This window comes from Dipodomys ordii, unplaced genomic scaffold, assembly GCF_000151885.1.
Source record: "Dipodomys ordii isolate 6190 unplaced genomic scaffold, Dord_2.0 Scaffold77, whole genome shotgun sequence".
Taxonomy (NCBI): domain Eukaryota; kingdom Metazoa; phylum Chordata; class Mammalia; order Rodentia; family Heteromyidae; genus Dipodomys; species Dipodomys ordii.
In genome coordinates, this window is record NW_012267293.1 from 1,548,217 (window position 1) to 1,566,850 (window position 18,634).

At 54.9% G+C, this 18,634-nt stretch overlaps 1 protein-coding gene across 1 annotated transcript in view; it reads left to right on the forward strand.

Annotated features, from left to right (window-relative positions):
• The first annotated feature begins 4,005 nt into the window (after window positions 1-4,005).
• Window positions 4,006-18,634, forward strand: part of Rps6ka2 (ribosomal protein S6 kinase, 90kDa, polypeptide 2) — a 176,983-nt gene continuing 162,354 nt past the window's right edge. Inside the window, exons 1-4 of the mRNA XM_013024519.1 lie at window positions 4,006-4,354; window positions 11,377-11,522; window positions 11,608-11,685; window positions 17,701-17,751. Of these exons, the coding sequence (XP_012879973.1) occupies window positions 4,006-4,354; window positions 11,377-11,522; window positions 11,608-11,685; window positions 17,701-17,751 (624 nt within the window). The remainder of the gene's footprint in view (window positions 4,355-11,376; window positions 11,523-11,607; window positions 11,686-17,700; window positions 17,752-18,634) is intronic.

The following is an 18,634-nucleotide window of genomic DNA, read 5'->3' on the forward strand; positions in this document are numbered from 1 at the left end:
CCTACAGCCAGTATCGAGAGAAAAGTGCTTTGCTGTGATAGGTAAATACCTGCAAGGTTACGCACGAGCTGCAATGTCGGGAGCTCCTCCTGGAGTAACGCAGACTCACGAACGCTGACTTCAGATGGTGTCCGGCCAGAAGGCCAGCGGCTTTTCACGAGGCCCTTCTCCCTCGCTCCCCAAAGCCAGCCCTCCACACCTACTCCCTGCCAACTCCCGTGACAGCCTACAGGCGGGACTGGTTCCAGCCCTGGCTGGTCAGGTGCTGTGTGAACCCCAGGCCAGGCATAGACCCACCTGAGGTGAGGTAGAGGGGTCAGGACGAGCTCTCAGGAGTGGAGGCCTGCGGTGGGGGGAGCAGGGTGAGAGGCGGCAGCCAGGCACGGGGGCCGGGCGCTGGCAGCACGTGGCAGGCCCACCAGGAGGGGGGCTGAAGTATCGGGGCCACTAGAAGCGGGGCTTTGTGCAACCAGGTGCATAGGCCCCACAGGAGATGGGCTGGAGCCATGGCCCACGGGGCCGTGGACAGGGGCCGTGGACCATGGCTGTGAACAGAAGATTCTGTCAGTTCTCACACAGCACCCCGTCCCGGGGCTCCTCACAGCCCTCCGGGCAGCACCGTCATCCGTGGCTCTGTGGCTCTGTGCCATCTCGGCGCTGCCCCCTAGCGTGGGGCAGAGGGAATGCACGCCACCTACGCAGGGTTCTTGCCCAGTCTGTACCCTAACACGAGGAGACAGGTGGGAGATTCACGCGCGTCGGCCTGCGCACTGCGCCTCCCAGGAGAAGCTGGGGAGAGCTGTGTCTGACACTCAATGGACCCGACAGTCACGGTCACACACGCAAGCCACGGTTTGACCTGGGGTTCTGTTTAAAGCCACAACGTTCTGGAGACAACTGGAGAGACTGGAATGCAGACGGCAAATTGTATACTATTGATGGGATAATTCATTCAATTTGGGGGACATTGCAGCACTAACGAGGCCCGGGGAACACCCTGACTGACGCGCTGAACGACCAGGCGTGGAGGTGTCCAGATGTCTGCGAGTGACTTCAGCTGGGCGATGGGTTGGTCAGAAGACATCGTGTGGAGCAGCACACAGGAAAACCAGGGAGCAGGTGAAGCCGTGGCTGCTGGCAAGGCAAAGGGCGGGCTGTTGAGTGATCCTGGCGGGGCAAGCACCCCCTAGAGGGGAGGCCTGTGGGGAGGGAAAAGGTCTTGGTTTTCTGGCCCATGTGTAGCCCCGGTGTCTGTCCAAGTTGGTGTTCCACCAGGGAGGGCCTTGCTGGGTTCTAGACAATGCTCCTGTCTTAGGAGTGGAATGTGTGGACTAATACAGCAGTTTTAAAGTTGGGGTTTTCCCCACTGACCACATGATGATCGGTGTCTGAGAGACAGCTGGACGGAATACTTCTCACGGAGTAATGCGTGCACAAAGTTCTTTTACATTTTATTGTAAATACACCCGTACAGAGGGGTTACAGTTACATGAGTAAGGTAATGAGGAGATTTCTGGTCGAGCACAGGAAGTTCTTTAGAAACAAAACCAAGTTGTTTTTATCTTTTACCTTGTATTTTTCTCAAAGAATCGCTCAGAGAGAAAGCATGGCTGCCAGTTCCCAGCTGAGATTGATAACTTTGTACGTGAGTACAATGCTCAAGAGCGCCAGGACCCTTCCGGGGCCGGGCGGTGTGGCCTACATCAGCAAGTGGGCACCACAGAGACAAGCAGGACCGTGCGCACAGGAGACCGTCCTCACCAGAGGCTGTGGGAGAGGCCCAGACTTACTTTATTTCATTCGATTTTATTTTTAGTTCTGGTCCTAGGGCTTGAACTCAGAGCCTGGGAGCTGTCCTAGAGTTTTGCTAGCACTCCATCATCTGAGCCACGGCTCCACCCCTAGCTAATTTTTTGGTTAATTAGACATAAGAGTCTCACAGACTTTCCTGCCTGGGCTGGCTTTGAACCGTGATCCTCAGATCTCAGCCTCCTGAGTAGCTGGGATTACAGGTGTGAGCCACTCATACCCGGCTCTATCCTTATTTTTAACATCTAAGTAAAAATATCTCAAGTAACTGATATCAACATTCCTGTTTTAGAAGTTGAGGTATAGTTATTGGACTGTGTGTGTGCGTGTGTGTGTGTGTGTCTCTGTATGTTACTGGGTTGAATCCACAGCTTTACGCTTGCTAGACAGACAGGTCCTCCACCACTTGAGCTATGCCTCCAGCCCTTTTGTTTGCGTTTGCTTTTGAGGCAGGGTCTTGCTATTATCTTCCTCCTCCTGAGTAGAATCCCTACTGAGAAGCTGGGGTTATAAGTGTGTGCTACCATACCTGCTGATGTTTTTTGTCATATTCAGAAGAATCAGTACCAGTGCATTACCTCCTAACTCTGAGTGCTCTGTTACAGATGTGTGCTTTGTAGCTGTGTCCAGAGCACTTCCTGCCATGTGTGAGCTGCATTTAGCTTCCTTGCCTTTTATTTGTCAGAACGAAGTGCTGTAGATGCAAATCTAACAACGTGTGGTCTCTGGCTGTGGTGAAACCTTCCTTCTCTCAGGGCAGTTCCCCTCCACCTTCCACGGGCACGCCTCGGGTGTCCACCCAGCTCAGGCACATGGCAGTGTCACCAAGGCCCCTGTGTGTGGGGAAACCCGCTTGGGAAGGAGTTTCCTCGGGCCCAGTGGGTGGGGCCCTGCATCGGCCGCACCGGATGGCTTTCTTACAGCCAAACGCCATCGTGAGGGTGTGGTGTGTGACCCCCCGCCCCGCCCCGCTTGAATGGGGTTCCAGGGCATTTGTGTGGTAAAAGTATCGCTGTGGCATTCTGGCAACCGCAGAGCTCTGCAGGCGACCCGCGCCGCCAGCCTGCCCAGCTCAGCTCGCTGCTGAGGAGTCTGCTCTCTCCTCGCCTGGGCTCCAGCAGGGCCCGAGGCAGGCCCTGCAAGATGGAGAGATTTCTGCCTTCCCTGAGTGGTTGCCTTGGTACACCCCACACGGCCCACGCGTCCCGGTGGCAGGATGTCCGTGGGCCTGCCCCTCCCCTCTCAGCAGGCCGGCTCTCCCACGCCGCAGCGGCTTGTGGGAACCCCCGCCACGCACTCCAGCCCCAGCGTTAGCCGCGCGTCCACCGCCGAGCCAGAGAGCTCCAGTGACTCCCAGTTACACTAACAAACACTCTGTCTTTGCTCTTCTGTGGTTAATCTAGCTGGCATTTAAACACTGTTCCTAATGATAATTGGTTTAGTGGGCCACCTTAAACACACAGGGCCTGTAAGGCGGCCCTGCTCCCACACACTGTGAGGTGTGAGCCTCACCTATCAGGGCTATTTCATTACTGTAATTGCCAGTGCATTCCCGGGGACGGTGTGGTACTCAGTAACAAGAAGCTGATAAGTATTTATGATTCACTGGGTCCTGAAGACACTGCCAGGCACTAGCCACAATGGTGCCTGGAGGACAAAATCCTTCTCAGTATTTGACACACGTGTGTGGTGGGCTGGGGTAGAAGCACTTCCAGCATTAGTGCTCAGTATTTGACACACGTATGTGGTGGGCTGGGGTAGAAGCACCTCCAGGATTAGTGCTCAGTATTTGACACACGTGTGTGGTGGGCTGGGGTAGAAGCACCTCCAGGATTAGTGCTCAGTATTTGACACACGTGTGTCGAAGGCTGGGGTAGAAGCACCTCCAGGATTAGTGCTCAGTATTTGACACACGTGTGTCGAGGGCTGGGGTAGAAGCACCTCCAGGATTAGTGCTCAGTATTTGACACACGTGTGTCGAGGGCCGGGGTAGAAGCACCTCCAGGATTAGTGCTCAGTATTTGACACACGTGTGTCGAGGGCTGGGGTAGAAGCACCTCCAGGATTAGTGCTCCATGTGATCCCATATCAGGTGCGGTTTTTACAGATTTCTTTTAGACCAAATGTCCAGTGAGTTTTGTGTGCGAGATGGATATTGCTGTTAGCATTGTGGGTGGACTTGGGCGCTGTGACGCAATGCTATATGGAGAGAGGAACGGCCTTCTTCGGCCAGTCTCTGAAGAGCGCGTTCGAGTGCCGCTGACGGAGGGTGTCGGGCAGAGTGGGGTGCAGGCCATGAGCGCAGGAGGCTCCGCAGGTCCAGACCCAGCGTCAGCACCGCAGAAGCTGCAGGGCCACGAGAAGGGCCGTCTCTGGGGAGCCCGGCTTCGGGTTCAGAAGTCCAAGCAGTGTGCACTGTACTTTCACGACACTCCGTTGTGTTACTTGGTTTTGGCGGCCTCAGGAAACCAGCTCAACACATCACAAAAGGAACTCAGAAAGCAAGTGTACACACAGGATGCATCCCCCCGTCATCTTGTTGGCAGTAGGTGAGATCGGAGCAGCATGGTGCCCAGGGTCACTGGTCCTGTGGAGACAGCCCTGAGGGAGGCCTGGCTGGAGGAGGCAGGTGGGTCGGGTTTGAGTCCCCCGTGGGCACCCCCTTCTTGCGAGTGCGCGGGTCGCCTGCTGAGAATGCAGGCCTTATCCACCTGTGTGCTGGCCACCGTAGGAACACATGTAAGCCCCGTGAGCGCCCTGTGTGGCTTCTTAGGGCCGGTGGTCTGGGCACAGGAAGAGCTGGGCCCCTCGGCGTCCACACAGTGAACGAAGATCGGGAAGCAGCGGCTCCAGGCGGCTCATGGTTAGTCTGAGTTGTTTGGATGGCTGGAAGTAAATGCACGAGTCTCCTTTGCTCTGAGTTGGCTCACGGTTAGTTTCAGCTAGAAGCGGGGCAGGCTCCGGCGACAGGAAGGCTCCATCTTGGGGCTGCTGGTATTGGGATGGTAACCTACCAAACATCCCGGGCACGTGTCTCCGTGGTGTTCCATGGGGCCCACAGACAGAAAATGTGGAAAGCTGTCAGTGACCTGCTTAGCTTCCCTGAAAGCATGCAGACAAGTGGGTTCTTTCTCAAACAGTACAAGTTGTGAGCTTAACATTGTTTACGAAGTGAGGTGGGAAGCTGCCGAAGGGGTGCAGGACAGCTGGAGCTAGACGCGTTTCCCACACACCTGTCTGCACACGCCCACACGCACACACCTGCACATGTACATACACACGTCTGCACACACACGCCTACACACACACACACACACCTGCACATGCACACACGCCTGCACATGCACACACGCACACACACGCGCCTGCACATGCACACACACCCGTCTGCACACGCACACACGCACATGTACACACACGTACACACACGCCTGAACATGCACACACACATGCCTGCACATGCACACACACCTGCACATGCACACACACGCCTGCACATGCACACACATGCCTGCACATGCACACACATGTACACACACCTGCACATGCACACACACCCATATGCACACACACGTACACACACACGTACACACACACCTGCACATGCACACACACCTGCACATGCACACACACACCTGCACACACACCTGCACACACACACACGCCTGCACATGCACACACACACGCACACACATGCCTGCACATGCACACGCACACCTGCACACACACACACACGCACACACATGCACACACACGCCTGCACACACACACACCTGCACATGTACACACACACCTGCACATGCGCACACACCTGCACATGCACACACACACCTGCACACGCACACACACACACACGCCTGCACATGCACACGCACACGTACACGCGCACACCTGCACATACACACATGCATGTACACGCACACACAGGCACGCCTGCAATACACACGTGCATGCATGTACACACACGCACGCATTCATGCACACAGGAGAGCAGACGTCGCGCTCACACACAAACCAGGCCTCCCCTGTGGAGGTGGCGGCAGGTAGAGGACAGCAGAGAGCCATGGGGTGGCCAGGCAGGCTGCCCTGCACCCTCCCGGATGGACGGGTGAGGATCCCCCCCACGGCTCCCTGCACCCTGGTCCCCACTCTCCCCCTAATGACCGTCTCCACGCCGACGCCTGGAGAAACCCCACAGGTCCCCGCAAGGACACGTGATGTGCGGTGTCATTGCTTGCTGAGTACATTTTAGTGTTACTCCACGCAGGACGTGGACGGCAGCTCAGTCAGAGGGCCGACTTTCTGTTCCTTCCTCTCAGAACCCCAGCTGCCACCGCACCGCTTCACACTTGCCAGAGAGGCCGCTCGGGACTGACCTTAAAGGTCAGGGGGAAGTAGAAGGTCAGGAAATGTCTTCCTGCGCGGAAAAGGTGCGAAAGAATTTCTGTACACATACAAGGTTTTTAAAAAATTCAGTGAGCATTGATTCTAACCTCCTGAGAGTCAAAGGTCGAGGTTCACACACGCCTTTCCTGCGTGGGGTCAGGCAAACGCTGGCTTTCCTTGAATCAGCCCGGGGTCAGGACCACATGCAGGCAGGCACAGTGCGGCTGGAGGGGGAGTCAGGCAGGGGAGGGGGGGTGAGGAGGGCGCCGGTCTCGGTGATCTCAGGATGACAGGCTTTGGACGGGGCGGGCTGCAGCAGCCAGCGTGTGCCTCGTCTGCGCCCGGCCGGCCCGGCAGCGCCCCGGCCACTCAGAGCGAGCTTCCCTCCCAGGGCCAAGGTGGCCGCGTCCCCTGTGCTTTCTGGAAGAGATGGTTTGCCAACGTCCACTCTTAGGTGTACATAGGAATCCATTTGGAGTCTGGGGAAGCAGAGGCCTCATGGGGCCGAGCCGGGGCTGTTTCTGGAGAAGTCTGTTTTGAACGATGGAAATTGCTAACAAAAGGCCAAAATTGTTGCAGCTCTGTAGAAATGGCAGAAAGGGCTCTGTGCACACCATGAGCGGGACTGACTGCGGGTTCTCACACCCCCAGCCAGGCTCAACTCAAATTCTGCCCTCTAATGACCTTGAGGCTCTGAGGGAACAAGGCCGGGTGTGGCGGGAGGCTCACGGCAACCAGAGCATCCACGCACCGAGCCAGCTTCCGGCCCGCATGCACCCACGCTGACACCCACACACCCGAGCCAGCTTCCGGCCCACACCCACGCACGCTGACACCCACGCACCGAGCCAGCTTCCGGCCCGCACCCACGCACGCTGACACCCACACACCCGAGCCAGTGTCCGGCCCGCACGCACCCACGCTGACACCCACGCACCGAGCCAGCTTCCGGCCCGCACGCACCCACGCTGACACCCACACACCCGAGCCAGCTTCCGGCCCGCACCCACGCACACTGACACCCACATACCGAGCCAGTGTCCAGCCCGCACCCACGCACGCTGACACCCACACACCCGAGCCAGTGTCCGGCCCGCACCCACGCACGCTGACACCCACACACCCGAGCCAGTGTCCGGCCCGCACGCACGCTGAGCGGCCGCGCGCTGGCCAGCCGCACTCCATAGCGTCCCCAGCTGAGCTGACCGCGCAGGACCCCAGCCGGCGGCTAGAGGGGAAGGGCTCACCACCAGGGAGACCAAAGGGAACTCCGAAACACTGGCTCCTCCACTCAGCCTTGAAACCCATTCTGGGCGGACATCTGACTATTCTACTTCGCACGAATGACCCTATTGGTCTTTAAAATGGCGATGGCTGTCAGCACAATGTCCTGAAGGATCCTGCGTGTTGTCGTAATACTATTCCCTTGTGCTTGTGTACCACATTCCGGTTATTTGTTTGTCTGCCAACTGACGGTTGAATTACTAATACATTTTAGCCATTATGAATCATCCTGCCCTATACAGATACAATTTTGAGAGTCTGCTTTCAATGTATTTGATTACATAAAAGGCGGCATTGGAAACAGGTACTGGTGGCACATGCCTGAAATCCTAGCTACCCACGAGGCTAAGATGAGAGGATTGTGGTTTGAGGCCAACTTAGGGAGAAAAGTTCGGAAGCTGAGTGGTGTGAGTCTCTGTCATCCTGGCTGTGTAGGAGTTGGGAGCCCACAGTTCCAGACAAGCCTGGGGCAGAACGTCCGTGGGATTCCATAGCAGTGGGGAAGACGCTGGGTGTGGCCACACACCCCTGCCTGCCGTCCCAGCCACAGCACGAGCCCGAAGCAGGCAGGGTGCCGTCTGGGCGTCCTCGGGCAGCAGGCAAGGCCCTGTCCCCATAATAGCCCGCACAAGACAGGAGCGGAGGAGCGGCTCACGGGCAGCGCACCAAGACTCAATCCAAACCCCAGTGCTCCCCTCCCCCACAAACTGAACTTGTCAGCTCAGGGACTTTTTTTTGTCGGTCGTGGGGCTTGAACTCCGGGCCTGGGCGCTGTCCCTCAGCTCTTCAGCTCAAGGCGAGTGCTCTACCGCTTGAGCCACAGCACCATTTCCAGTTTTCTGGTGGTTTATTGGAGCTAAGAGTCTCACGGACTTTCCTTGCCTGGGCTGGCTTTGAACTACGATCCTCAGATCTCAGCCTCCTGAGTAGCTAGGATTACAGGCGTGAGCCACGGGCGCCCGGCAGTTCAGGCACTTTTTAAAACCTATTTTTATTCTCAGTAACCTTGGGGTAGAGCTTTTGGCTTCCCTGCTCCCGCTGGGGCCATGCACACGTTTCCCAACCCCCTCTGCCTTCCTGTTCCTCTTCTGTGGTTCTCAGCGCCCTCTTCTCTTCTCCGTCCTGAATGTGGTTCCCTTTTGTCACCGGCTCTCCTCATTCATGGAGTCCAGCAGAGCGGCTGGACCCTCCCCAAAGCCAGCTTTCAGGAGGGGCGATCTCTCTTTGCTCAGACCTGCCCTTCCTGCCTCTCAACCTTCAGGACCCCAGAATCCCACAGCAGCGTGGCCAAGCTGCCCCGGCGGGAACGGTGACCCCAGATGCTATCTGGGAGTGTCTCCATTCCTGATTGCATTTTGAAGCGCAGTTTGACTAGATGTAGGATTCTTGGTTGGTTTCCTTTCAGTTTTTTTTTTTTTTAACGATAATAACCAACTGCCTTCTGACCACGAGTTTCCTATAAGAATCAACTATTAGGTGTATGTGTGTTTCCTGTCACTTCCCATTTGCTGCTATAAAAGCAGACTTTGCATTTCAAGAGTTTGTTTATGATGTGTCCACCACGAGCCTCGGGGCTCTCCACGCATGGTTGTTTCTTGGATGTTTATGTACGCGCCTTCCACCACGCACGGGAAGCTGTCTGCCATTGCCTCCTCGTGTATTCCATCTCCGCTCTTCCCTCCCTCATCTCTACAGCACACGGGCTGTGCTTGATGAGGCCCCTCGAGGTCTTTGGTCCCCACACACATTTTCCCCGATACCTTTTCTTCCTCTTCTTGTTTCTTGCTGATTCTTTCACCTGCTCAAAATGCCTTTGATTACATTGGTGATTTATTTTTTTAAATTTAAGTTATCAAAATGTTCTCCTTCAGAATTTCCTTTTGGCTTCTTTAAGTTTTCTGTGTGTGTATTGATAGTTCTATTTTGTGAACGCATCGCTCGTACGCTGGCTTTCTCCACATCTTCCTTTAGTTCTGCCATATTAAGCTTTGGTTTGGCTACTTTGTCTGATCGCAGTTCATGCTTTAAACTCTTGGTCTAATTGCAGTTTGAGGCCAACTTGAGCAAGAAGTGAGACTAAGCTTGAACAAACCAACCAGGCGTGGCGGTGCACACCTGTGGTTCCAGCTGGTAAAAGGCCGCCAGCGGAGGATCGCAGCCCAGGCCAGCCCAGCAAACCCATGGCACCTCGTCTAAAATAACTGAAAGCAAAAAAGCCCTGGAGGCATGGCTCAAATGTCAGAGCCTTTCCCTAGCAAACACCAGGCCCTGAGTTCATCAACTCCAGCTAGTGCGTGTCTTTGAGGATGAGTGTTTTGGTTAGTTACTTTTCCTTAGGAACGATGTACACTTTTTTCTGTATGCTTTGTGAATTTGGTTGTTGACACTGCACTTTGACCCCAGTCAGATGGTGAGCTGGAGATCAGTTTCTCTTCCGTCCTTGAGTTTTCTGTGCTCTTTCTCAGGGTATCGTAGGCTGCCTGTGGGGCCCACAGACAGAAAATGTGGGAAGTTGTCAGTGGCCAGCCACAGTATGAGTGTAAGGTCTCCGTCCGTGTGGGAAGTTGTCCGTGGCCAGCCACGGTGTGAGTGTAAGGTCTCCGTCCGTGTGCGCTGCCGCTCCTGGGTGTGCACGGCTAGTTCCTGCCCAGGCAGCCAGTCTGCAATGTTTGTATCCCAGAAAATGTGGGGGAAAACTGCCGTGGGAGAAATGTACAAGTGTTCTTCAAGTCTTTTCTCCCAGGGGGTGATGAGGTCTGGCAGCGGTGGGGCTGGTGGGCCGGGTGCTGCCCTGTGCCCGGCTCGGGACCCCAGGGGGCAGAGGCGCGATTCCTTTGCCCAACATGCTGTGCACAGGTTACTCCAGAAGCACCAATGTGAGCGGCTCACCACAGAGCCAGAACCAACATGGGCCCAAAGGAGCAGCAGGCCACCGCCCAGGCCTCTGGGAACGCAAGCCTCGCAGACGCCAGCCCAGCCCGCGCTGGCGCCGCCCGGCGGAGGCTGGCCTGGGCCGCTGTCCTCACCTCTCCCCTGTTCCTCCTGCCATTGCGAGGGAGGGAAGGACGCTGGGCCTGCCCACCCTGACTGAGGGGCCGTGGGTGTGTTTCCTTTTGCGATGTCAGTCACTTCTTTTTCTTCCATTAGAATGACCAGGGATACTTTTTAGATCTGGATTGTGCTTCTAACGAGGGTGGGTATGCAGATGATTAAAAGAGAGATGGGAGGTGATGTGCTGAAAGAGGGAAGAGAATTTTAAGCTCCTGTAGGGAGCTTCTGGATTTTTCTTGATGAATAGACAATAGCGTTGGAGAGAAAGCGCGACTCCAAGGCACCGTCCGCACACGGGTTCTGTGGCGCGTACCCAGGAGGCCGCACCCCGAGCTCTCTTTGTGTGGCCCTGAGCATGAGTGTAGGGTTATGAACTCATCCTCATCGATTTATGATTATGCTATCATTGTAATTTAAGATTAGTTTTAGCTATAATCACATATGTAACCAAATATAACTCTTTTAATTGTATTCTTTTTTTTTTGGTCTATCATGGGGCTTGAACTCTGGGCCTGGGTGCCATCCCTCAGCTCTTCAGCTCCAGGCAAGGGCTCTATCACTTGAGCCACAGCGCCATTTCTGGTTTTCTAGTGGTTTAGTGGAGATAAGAGTCTCATGGCCTTTCCTGCCCGGGCTGGCTTTGAACCGCGACCCTCAGATCTCAGCCTCCTGAGCTAAGGTGTCAGGCGTGAGCTGCCGGTGCCGGGGGTATTTATTCTTTTACACTGTATTGCTTGGCTTTCAAAAATGGATGAAGAAAGTCAACGACGACACTCCCAGGCACTTTCAAAACCTGACAGCTCAAAAGCCATGGAGCCAAGGGGTTTTTATAGGTTCTGATTTAAGCGCTGTCGCCGGGGGGCACGGAGCGGGTGGAGGAGCTGAGCAAGCGCTCGGCGCGGGGCGGGTCCACGCAGGCGGGAGAGGGCGCAGTGCTGCGGCCCTCACACGCCTCGGGCCACGCCGGCCTCTCCGCTCCCCCGCAGGGAGCGGTCAGAGCGGACGTTGAGGGAAAGCTTAGGAGCAATTTTCTACATTTTATGTAAATGAGGACATCTCGCCCTTGCCGTTTCTCAGTGGTGGTGTGAACGGCAGAGGTGGGGTGAGGACTGTCCCCTGGACTGTCCCTGGGACCGCTGGCCGGTGGGCCGGCAGGTGGGACACTCTTAGAATCCACTGGCCAAGATCACACATCTAGAAGTCGTTTCTTTCACCAGGTACCGGGCTACGTCTTTGTGCATTTAACAAACACTGACATTTAAAATAAAACCCTGTGTCATTCATTCCTCGTGTTTACAGGAAATCTCATCACCATGGCAACCTGACAACCTGCCATCCGTCATTCTTCAAAAACACATGAACATGCTTTTCCCTGAGCAGGCAAATTATTCTTTGAGGCTCTGCTGGTCACTTTCCCATTATACCTACCCCTTAGAGCATTCTGCTGGGGTGGTAGATATGTCTTTTTTTAAACATAAAGGTATTACATTTATTACTGTTATATTGCAGTAAAATGTTTATGGACTGAAATTAATCTTAAGTGTAATCCCAAGTGTCTAAGTATTTTTTCCTTGCTATCATTATTATCACTATGCAGATGGGTAATTAAAACAAACTATTGTAACTGATAAATATAAGAAGTAAAACGGAGCAGTTGGGCATTGGTGGCTCATGTCTGTAATTCCAGCTACTCAGAAGGCTGAGATCTGAGGATCACGGTTCAGAGCCAGCCTGGGCAGGACAGTCTGTGAGACTCTTATCTCGAATTAATCACCAGAAAACTGGAAGTGGTGCTGTGGCTCAAAATGATAGAGCACTAGCCTTGAGCAGAAAAGGTCAGGGACAGTGCCTAGGCCTTGAGTTCAAGCCCCACCACCGACAAATAAAAAAGAAGTAGTAAAATGGGGCCAAGGAGGCAACGACTAGCGATTGCTGTCCCAGCTCCCCAGGAGGCTGGGAGCTGGAAGACTGTAGTGTGAAGCAGAAAGGTTTGCAAGACTCCGAAACAACTCGCCAAGTGCCAGATAGAGGCATGGCTCAAGGAGCAGAGCACCAGATAGAACAAGAAAACAGTGTAGTGTGAAGCTCTTCGCTAGCCCAGCACACATTTATGCAGAGGGTTGCATCTTTATTCACCCAGCAGTGGGAAGATATCACCTCCGGATCCAGCGCCATCCAGCAAGGGCTGCCCCCCCGCCCCGGTCTGTACAAAGATGAGCTGAGCACTCAGATCGCTTTGGGGCCTGAACTTCAGCCCCAGAGCAGAGCACTTTCAGACATCAGAAGACGGTCCTGTCTTATGTTTCCTGTGCTGACATCGGTGTATCAGAGGCCCCGTCCCCCGTCCCAGAGCCCGGCTCTCCATGCTGCGGTGAGCTCATGCAGCAGGGCCAGAGGTGAGGGCCAAGTACACAGGCCACGTGTGCAGGTCAGGCGTGCAGGTCATGTGTGCAGGTCATGTGTGCAGATCAGGTGTGCAGGTCATGTGTGCAGATCAGGTGTGCATGCCACATGTGCAGGTCAGGCGTGCAGGTCATGTGTGCAGGTCATGTGTGCAGGTCACGTGTGCAGCTCAGGCATGCAGGTCATGTGTGTAGGCCATGTGTGCAGGCCAGGTGTGCAGGCCATGTGTGCAGGCCAGGTGTGCAGCTCAGGCGTGCAGATCATGTGTGCAGGTCACGTGTACAGGTCAGGTGGGCAGGCCAGGTGTGCAGGCCAGGAGTGTAGGTCACGTGTGCAGACCAGGTGTTCAGGCCAGGAGTGTAGATCAGGTGTGCAGGTCAGGTGTGCAGGCCAGGTGTGCAGCTCAGGCGTGCAGGTCATGTGTGCAGGTCACGTGTGCAGGTCAGGTGGGCAGGCCAGGAGTGTAGGTCACGTGTGCAGACCAGGTATGCAGGCCAGGAGTGTAGGTCAGGTGTGCAGGTCAGGTGTGCAGGCCAGGTGTGCAGCTCAGGCATGCAGGTCATGTGTGCAGGTCACGTGTGCAGGCCAGGTGGGCAGGCCAGGTGTGCAGGCCAGGAGTGTAGGTCAGGTGGGCAGACCAGGTGTGCAGGTCAGGTGTGCAGGCCAGGAGTGTAGGTCAGATGTGCAGGTCAGGTGTGCAGGTATGCAGGTCAGGTGTGCAGGCCAGGAGTGTAGGTCAGGTGGGCAGGCCAGGTGTGCAGGTCAGGTGTGCAGGTCAGGTGTCCAGGCCAGGTGTGCAGGTCAGGTGTGCAGGTCAGGTGGGCAGGTCAGGCATGCAGGTCATGTGTGCAGGTCAGGTGTGCAGGTCATGTGTGCAGGCCAGGCGTGCAGGTCAGGCGTGCAGGTCATGTGTGCAGGTCAGGTGTGCAGGCCATGTGTGCAGGCCAGGTGTGCAGCTCAGGCGTGCAGGTCATGTGTGCAGGTCACGTGTGCAGGTCACGTGTGCAGCTCAAGCATGCAGGTCAGGTGTGCAGGTCAGGTGGGCAGGCCAGGTGTGCAGGTCAGGCGGGCAAGTCAGGTGTGCAGGTCATGTGTGCAGGTCAGGTGTGCAGGCCAGGTGTGCAGGTCAGGTGGGCAGGTCAGGTGGGCAGGCCAGGTGTGCAGGTCAGGCGGGCAGGCCAGGTGGGTAGGCCGGGTGTGCAGGCCAGGTGTGCAGGCCAGGTGGGTAGGCCAGGTGTGCAGGTCAGGCGGGCAGGCCAGGTGTGCAAGTTAAGCATGCAGCCTAGATGTGCAGGTCAGGTGTGCAGGCCATGTGCCAGGCATGTGTGCATGTCAAGTGTGCAGGCTAGGTGTGAAGGTCATGTGTACAGGTCACGTGTGCAGGTCACGTGTGCAGGTCATGTGTGCAGGCCATGTGTGCATGTCAGACACATAGGTCAGGCATGTAGGCCATGTGTGCAGGTCAGGCATGCAGGTCATGCGTGCAGGTCATGTGTGCAGGTCAGGCATGCAGGTCATGTGTACAGGCCATGTGTACAGGCCATGTGTGCAGGCCAGGTGTGCAGGCCAGGTGTGCAGGTCAGGCATGCAGGTCATGTGTGCAGGTCATATGTGCAGCTCAGGTGTGCAGGTCAGGCGGGCAGGTCAGGTGGGCAGGCCAGGTGTGCAGGCCATGTGTGCAGGTAATGTGTGCAGGTCATGTGGGCAGGCCAGGTGTGCAGGCCAGGTGTGCAGGTCAGGCGGGCAGGTCAGGCGTGCAGGCCAGGCATGCCCGCCAGTTGGATCACAGCTCTGCTCTCTCAGCCTCGTGTTTTCCAAGCTCCTTTCTTCCTCTGGAAATTCCAATGGCATTTCTGCTTTCCATGCCCCGAGGACTGCTGTGGGGCCTTGCCACCCAGTCTGCCGAGACAGTGGCTCAGAGACTCCCCAGAACGGGCGCCTGGGAGAGCATCTTCTGGGAGAGCCTCCACCCACCAAGTTGACCATCGAGATGTGTGTTCTACAGAGCCGGGATTAGACCCCAGCTCCTGTGCACACGAGAGTGGGCCCTTGCTGAGCCCTGCCCAGGCCCAACGAGCATACATGGCTACAAAAGGCACAATCTGGGGTTTTTTTAGAGCTAAATTATTAAGATCATTATACATAGGACTATAAGCATGTATGGTAGCATTTCCATGGGTTGGAAAATTTCTATTTTATCATTAATTTTACAGAACAGTGGCTTTTATTGTGACATTTTTAAACCACACATCATTTGTTCCCCTGCTTTCATGTCTTTTAAATCTAGATTCTGCCCACGAGAGAAAACATGTGATATCTTTTTGACCCTAGCTTGTGTCACTTACGAGATGATCCCAACTTCCATCTGTGTTCTGTAAATGAAATCATTTTGTTCTCTTCGGTGGTGGAATAATCAATACTCCATTGTGTATGTATTCCACATTTTCCTGATATGTTCATACTGAGGGCTACCTGTGCTGAGTCCATGGCTTGGGTACTGTGAGCTCTGCACAGCACAGAAACATTCCCCAGAGTAAAGAGACAATGCATAGAACATGGAGAACTATCAACTATTTGTCTGATGGGATTAAAATCCAGGATACACAGAGTTAAAACAACAACAACAAAAACATAATGCTAAGCATTAAAAAAATTGTAAATGGAGCAGAAATCAATACATTGAACATGTTCTCAAGAAGCTATGTACTGGGCTGGGAAGGTAGCTTAGTGGTAGAGTGCTGGACTAGCATTCATGAAGCCCTGAGTTCGATTCCTCACTAAAATCTGGAAGTGTTGCTGTGGCTCAAGTGGTAGAGTGATAGCCTTGAGCAAAAGAAGCCCAGGCCTTGAGTTAAAGCCCCAGTATTGGCAAAAAAAAAAAGCTATGAACAAATGGCCAATAAATATTTGAAGAGATTTCCTTAGCCAGAAAGGAAATGCAAGCCTGCCTTTCATGCTTAATAACACATTTCCAGGATTTCAACTGCTGGCTGGAAGTATTGTCTTGTGTCGTCTGCTGCCACCTAGTGGCACAGATTGGAAATTCAAAAGCCACACTTGGATGGTGCTCTGGTGACTGACTGGATCCTTCGTACCCTGGGGAGGGGCTGTGCACATTTGAGAGGAGAGGCCCAGTGTGGGGTTCAGAACCATCAAGGGCCTTTAAGAACCGACCCTGACCCCTAAACTGCCAGGATACCCAACATTGACAATAGCTTGGTAATTTCCAAGAAAGTTCAAAATGACAGAATCTTGAAATTGATTATGTGGCCCAATTATACAAAATAATTTATATATCTCCATAATAAATAAAATCCAAAGCCAGGTGCTGGTGACTCACACTTGTAATCTTAGCTACTCAGGATACTGGTATCTGAGGATCGTGGTTCAAAGCCAGCCCAGAAAGGAAAGTCTATGAGACTCCTATCTCTAATCAACCACAAACGTCTGGACGTGGAACTGTGGCTCAAGTGGTAGAGCTCTAGCCTAGAGCACCAAGTCTTAGGGACATCACCCAAGCCCAGAGTTCAAGCCCTAAGACTGGCAAAATAATAAATAAATAAACTAAGGTTCAGCTGCTGCTGGGTATAGAATGGACTCTCCAGTCTGGTGTGAACGTTTCCAAAACCATCTATGGTCTCTCCTGGGCAGATGGGATTCAACATCACGTAGTTTCATTTGCATCCCAGGGCTCCTGGGCCAAGATTCTGTGCCCAGAGGGAAGCCGTACAGCTCCCAGCTGTTCCCAGTGGGAGAGCCATCGGCCGGGCCCAGGAACTAGGGAACGTGTGGACGCCAGAGAGGGGTGATAACCCAGCAGCACTGGGTGTGCACGAGGTTCAGCATTGGGCTAAAAACCACCAATGCATGGTTCTCTCTCCTGCCAGGAGGACACACCCCAAAGTTTGTGATGTTGGTGACTTGTCGCAGTTCAGAGCAGCCAGGGCCCTGGATCCCCTTTGACTGTCTTCCATTCGGACGGTCACCCTAACCCTCTGCTTCTGGCATTTGAATGATGGCTGTTCACGGGGTGCAAGGGAGATGAGTTTGAATTTGGGCATTTTTCTGTTTCATTGATGGGTCTGAGCCTAGGAACACAGGAAAGACATGCTGGGGAAAGCCCTGGGTGGTGTAAAAGCGACAGCCACGCTAGCCCTGAAAGTGTGTGCCAGAGGATGGGGAGGGGTGTGGCTTCCGACCTCCAGGGTCACAGCACACGGGGAGACAGTCTCCCGGCTGCTCCAAGCCCCTGGGCCAGAGGGGCTGGGAACTGAACACGGAGTCCTGGACGGCGTGTTCCTCAGCGTGGGCCTTGACGGCTAGGCACAACTAGAATTCCAACCCAGTGCGTGCTTGCATGCTGCAGTGAAGGTTAAACTTGGGGGTTCGAGTGGCTACAGAAATCCCAGGTGCCATGGGGGACCCTGGGGGGGGAATGGTGCAGCGTGCTCAGCATGCCCTGCAGCCACCAAGCCTGCACAAGTGACCGGTGTCCGTTGCAGTTAGAGATCAGTGATGGAGACACACTTCCCTTCGTCGAATTATAAAAGTTGCACAAAAGTGGCAAGTTCCCTTCTTTGGGTCTTCTCTAAAGAGCTTCCTGCCAGCTAGAGAAACTCCTCCAGTTCCCTGAAGCCATGTGGAGATTTATGTTCAGAAGCAAAAGGCGTGCAGGCCTGGTTGGTGTCCACAGCATTGTCTCTCTGGAGGTCTGGGTCCTGCGCGGCGCCCGAGACTCATGGTTCTCTTCTCTCTCCGCTCCTGCAGGTCAGAGGGGACCAGACCTCGGTGGAGACACAGCCAGCCGAGTCCTCCGAGGTAAGAGACATCCGTGTGCGCGTCTCTCGCTGTGCTGCGTGGGTTACGGCCTTTAAAAATGCCATGTGTGAAGTCTTTCTCCATTTCTTTGGTTATTTGACACTGCCCAGAGCCTGGCAAAGTGCACGGTGGTAATGTGTGTTCAGAAGATGGAAAGCTGCTCAGTGAAACAGAAACCCTCTGACATTCTAGGGGAACCATAAAACGTTAGTTGTGCAATGGTGGCTTTGTACAGCAGGGCTCTGCCCTGTGAGCTAAAGCAATGGTAGTCAGTCCACCAAGCCTAGCCCTGGGGAGCCCTGCCAGCCGGCCAGCTGTGAGCCCTGGGAACACTCAGGGAGGACCACCCTGGGAAGCTCTGCCAGCGGCCCTGAGTGGGCATTGCTGCTGAGAAGAGGGAGGTGGAGCTGTCCCTTCCCCCTGCTGGGCTCACCCATTTTGAGCCTTTCAATAAATGGGTGCAGGCGAGAGTCCGGCCGTGGGACCAGCATCCTGGGATGCCCTGAGACTCGGCCGCAGCACGGGCAGCACAACCACAAGCCGATGGACGCTGGCAAGGACTCGATAACTATCATGGTATCAAGAACCCCTTATTCGGCCGTTCAGAGGCATCTTTAGATCAGTCAGGAGCAACGGGGTGGACATGGGCACTGCTGGGGGTCAGCGGGGTCAGCATGGCCCACAGGGGGTGGACGTGGGCACTGCTGGGGGTCAGCGGGGTCAGCTCGGCCCACACAGGGTGGACGTGGGCACTGCTGGGGGTCAGCTGGGCCCACACGGGGTGGACGTGGGCACTGCTGGGGGTCAGCGGGGTCAGCATGGCCTACAGGGGGTGGACGTGGGCACTGCTGGGGGTCAGCTCGGCCCACACAGGGTGGACGTG